The sequence below is a fragment of the Hesperophylax consimilis genome, chromosome 13 (genome assembly GCF_061612785.1).
Source record: "Hesperophylax consimilis isolate HC1 chromosome 13, BYU_Hcon_1.0, whole genome shotgun sequence".
Lineage (NCBI taxonomy): Eukaryota > Metazoa > Arthropoda > Insecta > Trichoptera > Limnephilidae > Hesperophylax > Hesperophylax consimilis.
Genome location: NC_142848.1, coordinates 32,990,523 through 33,003,889, shown reverse-complemented (window position 1 = coordinate 33,003,889; position 13,367 = coordinate 32,990,523). Strand labels below are relative to the sequence as shown.

Below are 13,367 nucleotides of genomic sequence, written 5' to 3'. Positions count from 1 at the left end.
TTATTTTGAAACGTCGTTTATTTTGAAATGTTGATTATTTTGAAATGTCCATTATTTTGTTTAAATAGTGGTGTATACTGCGAATCTGATTTTGTCCTCTATATAGTTTTCAAAGCATAAAGGTTAACATCGCATTGGAAAAAATTCCAGGGTGGATAGTATTAGAGCTCTCACATACGCGAGATCCGAGCACTGTCTTGAAAATTGGCGCTCACATGTGCTCGAAAAACAGTCCACTGGTTAAAACAATATTCTTTATTTCAGAACCACCAAAGCCACCTGTACCTCCAAGCCGACGACCGCCTCTACGTGAATCTGGGTGACAATCTTACCAAGAACATGCGGAGCCCCGACCCCCCTGAATCGGAGGAGGCCCTGCAGAGCGGCGTTAAGGAGGAGACCCCGCCGGAGGGGTACAGCGGCAAGGCCCGGGGCGCGGGAGTCCTGGGAGCCGAGGAGGGCAGCGCACTGAACAGCAGCCTGGCCGACGGAAAGCAGTGGATCGTGCTGCCGCTGCCCGCCACCTACTCGGCTACCAATTGGCCCATTAGAGTTAGTGAATATGAATATATACCATCCTTTCATCATCAGCTCATCCGACGGACACCGTGGTTGAGTGGTTCCAATTCTTTCCCACAAATCCGGAGGTCGCAAAATGGTTGTTCAAATGCCTGCGTGCAGAAGTAAATTTTATTTCCTTAATTTGTGTTATTGCGCAAATCATTCACTTCAAATAATTATATATTACAGTATATTTGCGGCACATTCCATAGTTGTAGATGCTTTCAGTATCGCCCTGGTAAAAGATCACATTCAGAAAGCCAGGTATTTCCTTACCTTCCTCTTCCCATCTCCTTCCTCCCCTCCCACGATCAGGGATGTCATAGTCTCACTGGCTCCAGATGGTTGAGAGCAATTGTGCCCTGTACTTGCATAAATTAAAAATTATTAGAGGTTACAGGTTAGATTCCCGCCTACATCACTAAATATTTTTTTCAAACATAATCAAAGGTGGATTGAATTAAAAATACACCAGACCTAAGGCAATATATTTCTATCTTATAATTGTTTTTTTAAGGGACCTGAAAAGATTTTCTTATCTGAGTTCCTCATTGGAAAATTTTTTTGAATTCTGGATTAAGAAGGGACCATGAAAACAAAACTTCTAGTACATGAAGTTTTTAAGCAAGACATTTATATCCACTTGCGTGTCCAATGGATATGCTAGTAGTTCTGTGAACAGTAGACCTCGCTTCCAAAATGTATGATTCTAATTTTATCTTATTCAATAATTCAAAATAAAAATTTCCTCTGGAATCATGAGATTTATAAGCAAGTACTTAAATACCTACCTACTTAAGTATAATACCGTGCAATATTTTATGTAACATTTTTTAAATTTTAAATAAGGAATCATACAATTGGGTCAAAGAAACATCAATCTCAATGACTTATTTTTTTCAAACTTTCTTCAGGTAGGTAGGTACCATAATGTTGAAAAAAATGCAAATAAGAAAGTCCAAATAAACATGACAATTTCAAATTTGAAAAAAGAATCTCTACTGAACTATGTATTAAAACGGTCACCAATAGTGTGCGTATAATTCCAATTGAAAATTGGAACCGAAATATTGTGACGTCATATGATTGCCTAACTATATCCACCAATGAAAAACTCTGAAAGTCTATGTAATAAACTTTCAGAGTTTTTCAATGGTGTATAGAATAATAAGTAGGCTCCGAATGAGAATTTTACTGTCTATACATGGTGTCCGGAAACTCGTAGTACAAGCGGGAAACTGGTGAATCTACATCACATTTGGAGTCGATTTTGTAGTATAATTTTTTTTGATTTGAGCTTTCGTTTTCGAGTAAATCGAGCCAGAAGTTGATTTTTTTTTGATCAAATTCTTATAAATTATTACTGAAGATCAAAGTACCCAACTAATTAAAACTATTTAAAAATTTAAAAGTAAAACAAATAATGACGAAAAAATTTGAACCCTGAAATAGCCGAAAAATATATTTTTTTGGTTTTTTTTTTTTTTTTATAAAAATTCTCAAATCAAAAAACTTTATGTTTATTTGGGTTCCCCGTGTGGTATACATTCTCCAGTTTCCGGCTTGTACTACGAGTTTCCGGACACCATGTATATTGGCATATCTATGTTTTTTTAGGACCAATTTGTTTCATACAAATAGCCCGAAGATATCGATCTAGTGAGTGGTTTATTTATGGTCACCATTTTGAACCGGAAACGGAACATACAAACAAAATTCAAAACAGTTGGGTTAAATCGTGACTCTGCTCAGTCAATTACGTATTACAATAAATAACTTTTTTTTTTTTGTAATTTCAGTATAGTGCAATAGATGTTTCTGGGCAGAATTTGAGTGTGGCCGGACGAACCGGAATAGCGCACTACAACATGCTGTCCAGGAAGTGGAAGCTTTTCGGAAATGAATCTCAGGAAAAGGATTTTGTGGTTACAGGCGGCATGCTCTGGTGGAGAGATTATATTCTCGTTGGTAAGGGGTCCTTCCATAATACATAATATGTACACAATAATGTATTCATTTGACCCTTCAGTACTTTCATCACTTATGTTCAGTTTGCAATGTTTTCTGTGTATTTCAAATGCCCTGTGTGTTCCTTATTTTTTACTGTTAAATACTATTTTAGAAAATATATAAAAATATCTTTACGGTACATGCATTTAAAATAAACATTACTTTTTCTAAATAATAAAATTTAATATTAAACGTGAAAAATGTTGTCAAAAACACTTACCACTATTTTACTCCAATCGTAGAAAAATTGAGAGATATCAAAATTTCTAAAATACATTCGCTTTGTTTAGGGAATTTGTAAGAAAACTGCAACTTCACTTTTATCTCGTTCATATAATAAAAAATATAAATAATTAGTTAAACCAATTGTTAAGATAGCAGTGCGAAATATGAATTACATATTAATTTTGGCTATTTTTAGGACTTCATTAATGGATTCCAGTATAAATATTTGAAGCCAACTGGAAAGAATTATTATTTCTCTTTCTAACATACAAAAATTTACATATTTCCGCTTTATAGGAAAAAAGATAAAAATACTTTTATAAAATATGGACGCCCTGTCATATATGAAAAACACTGGAGGTGTTAACCTCTAAAAATAAGTGCATCATTAGGTGGGAAATTCAGGCTCCACTTGTTATATCTTTATTACAACCCCAATGTGATGAGTTGTGTCTGTGGGAATTTCTCCGAGTTGCTGTATTTGTCCATAAATGAATATAAAGTCTGAATGAGGCAGAATTCTCAAACTCATCCATTATTATAAAGTGAAAGTAGAGTCCTAGACTACATTTTGAAGAGTAACATCTGTTGACATTTTTAACAATGATTAAGCTGCTGCCACACGCAAAGCTCACATCAAAAGGAATGTACAGCGCATCATCTTTTCTACCGACACACGACGCTATCAAATATTTCTTCCTATGGTAGGAGAGGGGGTCAGTTGAATTCGAGAGCGGCCGAGGAACATAATTTCATCTGTCAAAGTGACAACTTTACTTACTGACAGTTTGAGCACGTTTTCGAAATGGATGATACTTGTCGCCTATTGCTGGATCTGTTGGACAGCTCATCCTCAGATGATGATGCCGCCAACTATATAATTATAAATGCTATTTATAAACTTTTTAGATTTTAAACAATCTGCGCGTAAATAGCGCATTTTCACATAACCTGACATAACCTCTCCGTCGAATCAGGAAATTCGCAGTTCGCACGCCGATCGACGAAAGCGACATATAATAAATTATTGTAAAATAAGCTCACGTCGATTTCCAAAAATGTCGAAGGCAAAAGCGGCAAGGACCAACACCAGGGCAGGGAACGAGAAGAGAGCACGAGAGCTGACGAGAGCAAACCAGATTACCCAGGAAAACAATTGAAAACAATCAACAAACGAACAAACTAGAAGCTTCTCTATGTAGGTATCAGGCCGTCCAACAAAATATCATTTATCAAAAAACCGAATGATATTACCATATAAACATACTGAGTTAAAAATATGATTAATTTTGAAAGGGTGAAAATTTGTTTACTTCAAATTCAAATATTGATTATATTTATATTTTAAATATATGTTAAGTATGTTTGCCAAATAAAGTTTTTTTTATGTTTCTAAATTTACTAGCACACATGACGATATGAGCTAACATAATAAATAAGAAATGCATTATTAGGCTGCTTATGTCATGGCTGTCAAAGGGAACACGGAACTTAGTTGGTAGCTCCGTAATTAAAATGACCCCCTCTCCTTTTTACGGCGGAGAGGGGGACGCATAACTTTTCAAATATCGCGTCGGGAGCGGTTACGTAAAATAAATTCGGTTAGCGAAGTTCAGAACCACACTTATAGCGCGTTATCTTTTTACGTGTGTCGGGTCTGTATGGGATTGTATGGCGAGCGCTATTGTGCTTTATATTATCTGTTGATGTGAGCTTTGCGTGTGGCAGCACCATTACAATTCAATCAATTTAAACCGTTACCTTGGTTGGACAGGGTTCTAACTGACATTTAAAAATAATCTTTGAATGCAAAACCATTTCTTTTGCTTAATTCTATAGCTAAAATCATTTTCAGAGCAATGTGAGTTTTATTTCCATAGATACTTGAATGACGAAGTTCTAACAGTCAAGCTTTTTGAAAAGTCAAACTTTGAACCTTTTTGTGTACCAAGAAATAATATTTTGTTACAATATTATGGTTTGAGTCTTTTTTTCAAATTTTTGTTGTTATGATTTCTATTCTAATCCACCGAGCATTGGGTTACATAATATATTACTTCCGCAGAGAAAACTCAAGGTCTCTGTCTTTCAACTAATGTGTTTATACAAATAAACAATCTCAAAAGTTAGCATAGACTCCAAGTGCCTCTGAAGACTTTAGAGGTTTATTTTTCAATGGGCATTATTTGATGCATATCTCATATAAGTTGAGATTATTTGTTTCATTGTCACCAACTGTCAGCATTTCACTGAAGTATGTACAGTAGAACCTCGTTAATTCGAAATCCAGCGGACATCAAAAATCAAATTTCGAATTAACGAATTCCCACGTAATTCGAAATTTTATGAAAAAAAAAAAAAAAAATATGCCGAAAATCGATTTTCTCGGCCGCCTCTTCAAATCCGGGTGGTATTTTAGTTGTAAATTCGTATTAATACCAATTATTTCTTTATTTTCGCGGTCGATTACCGTTGCGGCCGGCCCTGTAAATTCAGATATTCGCAATAAATTCGTAAAAATGCTATATATTTACGCGTAAATCGAGATTTTGCTGCCGATTTCGGTCGCGGCCTACCCTTTAAATTGAGATATTCGTAAAAATACTATATATTTCCGCGTAAATCGAGATTTCGCGGTAATTTTCCGTCGCGGCCGGCCCTTTATTTCAAATATCTGAATTTGAATTCTTAAAAATACGATATATTTCCGCGTAAAACGAGGATTCGCGGCCGTATTCCGTCGCGGCCGGCTCTTCAAATTCAGATATTCGAAATAAATTCATAAAAATGCTATATATTTACGCGTAAATCGAGATTTCGCTGCCGATTTCGGTCGCGGCCTACCCTTTAAATTGAGATATTCGTAAAAATACGATATATTTCCGCGTAAATCGTGATTTCGCGGTAGTTTTCTGTCTCGGCCGGCCCTTTATTTCAAATATCTGAATTTGAATTCGTAAAAATACGATATATTTCCGCGTAAAACGAAAATTCGCGGCCGTATTCCGTCGCGGCCGGCTCTTCAAATTCAGATATTCGAAATAAATTCGTAAAAATATGATATATTTCCGCGTAAATCGAATTTTGTCGGCAGTTTTTCGTCGCGGCCGGCCTTTTAAGTTCAGATATTTGAAGTAAATTCGTAAAAATATGTCATATTTCGGCATGGATCGAAATTTTTCGGCCGATTTCCGTCGCGCCGTATTTTTTCAACGCGGATATTCGAAGTAAAGTTAGTAAAAATACGATATATTTACGCGTAAATCGAAATTACGCGGCCGAGTTTCGTCACGGCCGACCCTTTAAATGCAGATATTTGGCGTAAACTCGTAAAACTACAACATATATCCGCGTAAAATGTATTTTCTCGGCCCTTTAAACTCGGATATTCGAAATAAATTTGAAAAAATACGACATTCCAGTGTAAATCGATTCAGATTTACAAAATAATAATACTAATTAGGACGATGTATAACCACGTAAAAATACATTTTTCGGCGTTTTACCGCCACGGCTGACTTTTAGATTCAGATTTACGAAATATTATGATTTATTTTCGCAAAAATCAAAGTTTTTCGAATTACACGAACAAATTTTCGTGCGCGGACAAAAATAAATTTCGAATTACGAATTAACGAATTTCGAATTAAAAAAAATTTTGTATGAAAAAATTTTTCAGCGGAAATTTTTTTTGCGAAAATTTCGAATTACGCGTTTTTTCGAATTATCGGGGTTCGAATTAACGGGGTTCTACTGTATAATAATAAAGGAGTTTGTTTGCGGTTCTGGCAGGATGTTTCAGCATTCTGGACGGCAACGATGAGCTGCGGCTGTACCCGCGCGACTGCAAGCTGGACAACCGCTATGCCAAGGTGCTGCCGGTGCACGCGCAAGTACTGCTGCTCGACACCCTGGAAGACCAGCTCATTGTCTTTGGGGCTGACGCGCAGATTTTCATCTATAACATGAAGCAGATCGATTCCGGTGATTATTGTTACATACTTATATTTGTTCATTCTCCCGTAGCTATTAAACTATTAAAACTTTATTAAAAATCTCAGATTGAAGAATAATATGCGACTTGATCTTTATGTTTAAAATTGTAAATGGTAATATAGACAGCCCTGATTTACTTAACCTCATTAAATTAATCAAAATCCTGTTTAAATGACAATAAACAATACCAGGACTGAGCATATCAAACACTCACTTGTACCTAGATTACATGAAGTCAGTAATACGTACGCAGAGGTGGCAAATCTATTTAACTGCGTGGTAGGTAGGTACAAGAAGACTATAATACTATTATGTCTTTTCGATCAATATTAATTTAACCTTTGTCTATTATACGTTTCGTACATACTTGTATCTCTTATTTTTATATCCTCCTAGAGCTTGTATTTCGAATATCCGAGTTTGAAGGGCCAAGAAAAACTTTTTGTCCTGGAAATATGGTAGTTTTACGAATTTACATCAAATATCTGAATTTAAAGGGTCAGCCACAACGGAAATCGGCCGCGAAATTTAGATTTTACTCGTAAATATATCGTATTTTTATGAATTTTCTTCGAATAACCAAACATGAAGGGCCAGGTGTGGCAAAAATCGGCCGCGAAATTAAAATTTACGCGGAAATACATTGTATTTTTACGAATTTACTTCAAATATCTGAATTTAAAAGGCCTACGGTGATGAAAATCAGCCGAAAAAATTCGAAATACGCAGAAATACATCATATGTTTACGAATTTACATTAAATATCTGAATTTAAAGGGTCGGCTGCGAAATTTCAATTTATCGTATTTTTACAAATTTACTTTGAATATCCAAGTTAGGATCGGCCACGAATTTTCGAATTACGCGAAAATAAACCGTATTTTTATGAATTTACTTCGAATAACTGAACTTGAAGAGCCGGTTGCAAAATTTCAATTAAAGGGGAAACGCATCGTATTTTTGTGAATTTACTCAAAAATATGAGTTTAAAAAGCTGGCTCCGACGAAAATCGGCTGCGAAATTTCGTTTTATGCCGAAATTTTTGTTGATTATCCGAATTTAAAGGGCCAGCTGCGAAAATTTGATTTACTTGGAAATGTGAGGTATTTTTACCAATTTACTCTGAATAACATAACTTGAAAGGCCGAGCGCGGTGGTAATCGGCTGCAAAAATTTACTCTGAATTTGAAGGGGCATCGAGGAACACGATTTTCGGTTTTTTTTTTTAATTTGGAATTACGTGGGAATTTGTTAATTCGAAATTTGATTTTTGATATCCCGTGGATTTCCCGAAAATATGCGGTGAGAAAAATGAAGGCAATGTAGGTAGTTCTTATTCGAAGTATGATACAGTTAAATATGACCGAAGGAGATAGGGTCCCATTAGCTCAGTGGTAGAGCAGTGCCCCGGCAAGGCAAGGGTCCTGGGTTCGAGTCCTATGAGACCGTATTTTTTTCTGATTTTTCTGTTTTAAATATTCGTTTAGGACTTGCTAATATTGTCTTCAATAATTAAATATTACAATTTGAGGTTTTACTCATTAAGTTATTCTGAAAACATTTGATAAATAGTGAATGAGGCTTTTATTAATGATCTTATTTCCCTTGCAGTTGGCAATGTGGAGATTGAGTGTATCCAGGGAGTGGACCTGGCGGGGCTGTGCGTGCACCCCGCCTGCGTGGTATCTGTCAGCCTGTCTGACCTGAGGCATGAGACGTCGCGCCAGTCCCAGCACTCCTTCATGCGGGACAACCCCGTCAAACCGGCATACTCTATGGTGAGTTTAAAAAATATTTTCTATAAATATTAATGCCTATTCAAGATGCGTAGTATGGTAAATTTAGAGTCCTCCTCAGTAGGGATTCCTGTTCCAAGACGGACTGTAGGTTGTTGTGTTGGTGTTGTACTTCATGTTTCCTTAGCCATATATAACTTTGGCATCCCTCTTTAATTTGATCTCTTCTTGTTTCACAGATAATGAATGTGAGTGGACGGCTTCTCCTAGTGCAGAGGGAAGAGGCTGAACAAGAGGACTACGACAATAATCCCGTTAGTATCTTTCTTTTTAACCCCTCAGATTAATTTGTTTGCCTTTGGGAATAGCATATATGGTCTTATAGAAATCGTTGTCTCCCTTACTGTCATGGTGAGAAATATAATCTAAACGGTGTTAGAACGAGAAAACACCATGCTTTATATTCAAATCTAGAAGTTAACCACAGAAGAATTAAAATGTACACGTCTATGAAATCAAAGGTTCCGACTGCAATTTGATAAAAAATTATAATAATGCGTGAATTTTTTATTAATTATTTTTATATGAAACGAAAAAAAGTGAAGTGACGATAATATTTACAATACGTTTGTCTAATAAAATGTGTGCTTTTCTTTTATCAGTTCTTTTTGTTCAGTGTTTAGACGTTCAGTTTAATGTAAGGAGAGCCATTTTAAAACTATTTACATTTGCATTCAAAATTTTAACATTTGAAAAATTATATGTTTTTTTCTAATAATACCACAGAAGAATTAAAATGTACACGTCTATGAAATCAAAGGTTCTGACCGCATTTAAGAAAAATTTATGAAACTTCATGAAATTTTTACTAATTATTTTAATATGAAACGACAAAAAACAACACAATAATGTTTATAATACATTTGTGCGATAAAATGTGCGTTTTTTTTTTTCGTTATCGGTAATTTTAGTTCAGTGTTTAGATGCAATAACGTGAGGTTGAGCCATTTTTAAAATGATTTTTATTTTTCCATTCAAAACTTAAATATTTATAAAATAAATATGTATTTCTAATAATAAACTTTGAAAGCTTATTCATCACCTTTCAAAATCAGTTTTTAGTTTTTGGATACGTTAAGAAAAATTCTATTTATTTGGATTTTATTTCAAAGTGGAAATATGCCGATCTTCTGACAGAATATGCCAGAGGCCTGAGGTGATAGATAAACATTCCCAGGTTACGAATAACCTAACAAAACTTTTAATTCTTTTTAATAAGCAGAAAATGATATCATTATAAGAAAATGTATTAACATTGAGAAATACGTAGTAAATAAAATTTGTTTTGTATTGAATAATTTATTTGCATAATATATGAATAGAAAATGAGTAAAAAAGAATTACATAAATAATACTACCAAAGGCGTAATTTTATATAAAACCTACTTAATGCCACGAATGTGTAACTTTACAAAGGCGTCATAAGTAGAATAAAATAGAAATAACTCGTACATGTTACGGCATTTATAATAGAAGCTATTAAATAATATATTGTTGGCTCAGACATATTTATCTCCACTTATTTGGCGAAAATAAGTTCACAACTACATTTCTAATTTCATTACTGCGTTAAATGCATTGCACATTACTCTATTATATTTAGATGCGACATGAAGTGAAAAAATTGGTTCCATTTTTGTTCACTCAATTATTCTGATTTGGCTTCCAACCAGTGGCGGCCAGCTAATATGTGCTCCCGAGCGCCGAACAACCAACAAGATTTCCGACATGGCTAATCACAATACGAAACTCGGCTCGGTTATAATATCTCATTCAAAAGGTACCTACTTATTAAGCGCGCTTAACTTGCAGACCGACTTTGACTTGTGTCTATGTTCGTAGCAGTTCGTTTTCGATTGCGATCCAAAATTTAACTGCTTTGTCGCATATTCTGTGGAACAGTCGAAAGCGTGGGTCCATACCATTACATACTATTCTTTGCAAATAATACCATATCAAGAACGGCGTTCGGAGTTTTACCACCACATCAGAAGGAACGGTTTATTCAGTAGAAAGTTAAACTAAAACGCGTATGTTTGATATTATTGTCGATATCGTTGTTTCAATTTACCATCTGCTATTTTTCAGCGAATGTTACGCTTCTTCGATACAAGCATACAGGATAAAACTTGTCATTAAGAGATGAGTGATGGTCAGATTACTTATTATCAGTTCAGTCAGTACTCGCCGTTGCCAGGCATTGTCTCTTGAATTTAAAACTTTTCTTACTCTGAGAAAGTTTTGAAGTTTAATTGCAGGTTATATCGATCTTGTATATCAATTATTAATAAGGCATATCAATTGCATGTTATACTAATTTATGATTACTTTTGTGTTTGTTCAACGTATAAATTAAGAATGAGTTTGAATGTGGAATACATTAAGAATAATAGGTCGAGTTTTGAAAACAAAGTGATAATAAAAAATGCCGGTCCACCTAAAACCTGAACTAATAATAAAACAAGAGTGCAAATCTGGATCGAAGAAGTTTACTCGATCATTTAACAAAACAATGTATAACAAAGCTTGTAGCTCTGTGCATGTGATCAATTGAATAGTTTATTTTGTTTTACGTGTTTAATTTACGATGTTGATTCAGTTTGGACAATCAGCGGTGTTACTGATGTAACTCACCTTTCTGAAAAAATCAAAAAACATAATTCTTATCATTTACGTTTACAAAAAGTTTTGAGCTTAAAGGTTTTAGGAAAAGTTGACATCAGAATGCAATTGGATTCAGGCTACCGTGCCTAAGGAAAACACCATAATGAGCTATTTAATAAAAATCGATACAGGTCAAATTTCCCAGAACATGATTTCAATGTGACGCTTAAAACGTATGACTTCCTAAATAAAGTTCAGTACCTAAAAGGTAAACTCTGTGCAATTTACGCCCGCGACGATTTTTCAAAAGCTAACGGCGCTTTATCAATTTTGCAACTTTTTTATAGTACTTGTTTATTAGAAGACTTTCCCGAGACTGTGAAATTACTAAAACTTTTGTGCACCATTCATGACCTTTGGAATGACCTCAGTTGAAAGCTAAAGATGTTTCTCAACGTTAAAAAGAATAAAATCTTTTAACACGTTGAGCCAGGACAGACTGAACGCACTATCAGTGTTAAGCATTGATAGAGGTCTTTGCTAAACAAAATGAACAGAGAATAGAACTTCTTTATAAATAGGTATGTACCTTTATTTAATTTATTTTATGACTTAATGTTGTAATCCGGTGAACCCCCACATATTTTGACCACCGGCCGCCACTGCTTCCAACGCTCCCAACTCTCTAACACCAACCGACCGGAAACTACAATATCCAGTCTTAAGTGCAGTGCGCACCGATTATCGCTAGTGGAACACGTTTCGTTGATATATTCGTACGCAATAGCAGCTCTAATTGTATAGCTCGATAGTATTCCAACAATATTTACTTATTATTTAATAGTTTTTTTTTCCAATTTTGATTTCACGCTAATAATAGTTTAAAGAGATAAAATATCTGTGCATTGATAAACATAATAAATTAATAATGTTATAAGCCGTAAAATTATAGGTTTTTAAATTGCAACTATGCCGCTTTTTAATAATGAAGCCCGTGTTCGAGCAGCGGGTTAAATAGCTTCTTCAGGGGCTTGTAGTGGATGGGCTCATGTATCAGCTTGTAGATCCTAGGCATCAGATGCTTGTTGTGCTCCTTCAGCAACGGGAACAGTTCCCCCTTGTGGATGAAGGGCATGTGCAAGTGGGGCTTGATCAGCTCCGCTGCGTGAATCAAAGGCTTCTGGATTTTGTGAATCAGTGGCTTATTGATGAACTCCGGAATGTGAAACAATGGCTTATGAATGTCAATCAGTGGCTTATGGATATCGATCAACGGCTTATGGATTATCTCCGGAATATGGAAGATCGGCTTATGGACAACGTGCTCTAGCGGCTTGTGAACGTGTAGCACTGGCTTGTGGGCGACTGGATGCGGCAACAAGTGGTCCAGTTTGTGCAGCAAGTTGGACTTCACGTGAACGGCGCTTCCAATCTTCTTGACCACGGCGTTGAACCCGTGTTTGGCGTCCGCCGCATATTCGACAATCCTGATGGATCCGTCGGGTTCTACAAGGGAATATTCACCTGAAATATTGGCATTTTAAAATGGCATGCAATGTATTTACATATTTACAAAAGGTTCGTATTTCTAATTATACTAGAAGTTCTTTTTTCAACAGTACACCTCGTGTCAAAAAAGTATGTTTCTAATTTACTAATGAAAACCAAAATTGTCCTCTGAAATCTTAAGATCTTTGTAAGTTGGTATTTAAATACCTACTTCCTTAATTATAAACCATACAATATATTTTTTAATTTCAAATAAGGAATCTAAATAAATCTCAATAATTTCTTTTTTCAAACTTTCTTCAGGCAGGTAGGTACCATAATGCTGAAAAAATACAAATAAGAAAGTCCATGTAAACATGACGAATTCGTATTCGTAAAAAGATTCTTTACTGAACCATTAAAATGGCCACCATTTTGTACCGTAAACGGAATATAAAAATAAATTTTCAGACAGAAGAAATGCAAAATGGTTGTCAGTCAATAATAATTTTTTTACAACGCTAAGCAGTCCAATCAGCGTTTACAGTATGAGACAATCCAAATGAGTCAGATAACTACTCAATATGGATGGAATGGAAACTCACTGAGGGAGTAAGTCAATGCCAACAGAAGTAAGGGCACTGAGACCTCAGGAGACGCATGAAGTTATTGGGAAGGGAGAACAC

At 35.2% G+C, this 13,367-nt stretch overlaps 1 protein-coding gene across 1 annotated transcript in view; it reads left to right on the top strand.

The window, feature by feature from the left end:
* Rich (Guanine nucleotide exchange factor subunit Rich) overlaps positions 1-13,367 on the top strand; it is a 62,414-nt gene that overhangs the window by 21,834 nt on the left and 27,213 nt on the right. The window contains exons 10-14 of the mRNA XM_089639031.1: positions 265-552; positions 2,361-2,529; positions 6,589-6,780; positions 8,405-8,571; positions 8,769-8,843. Of these exons, the coding sequence (XP_089495157.1) occupies positions 265-552; positions 2,361-2,529; positions 6,589-6,780; positions 8,405-8,571; positions 8,769-8,843 (891 nt within the window). The remainder of the gene's footprint in view (positions 1-264; positions 553-2,360; positions 2,530-6,588; positions 6,781-8,404; positions 8,572-8,768; positions 8,844-13,367) is intronic.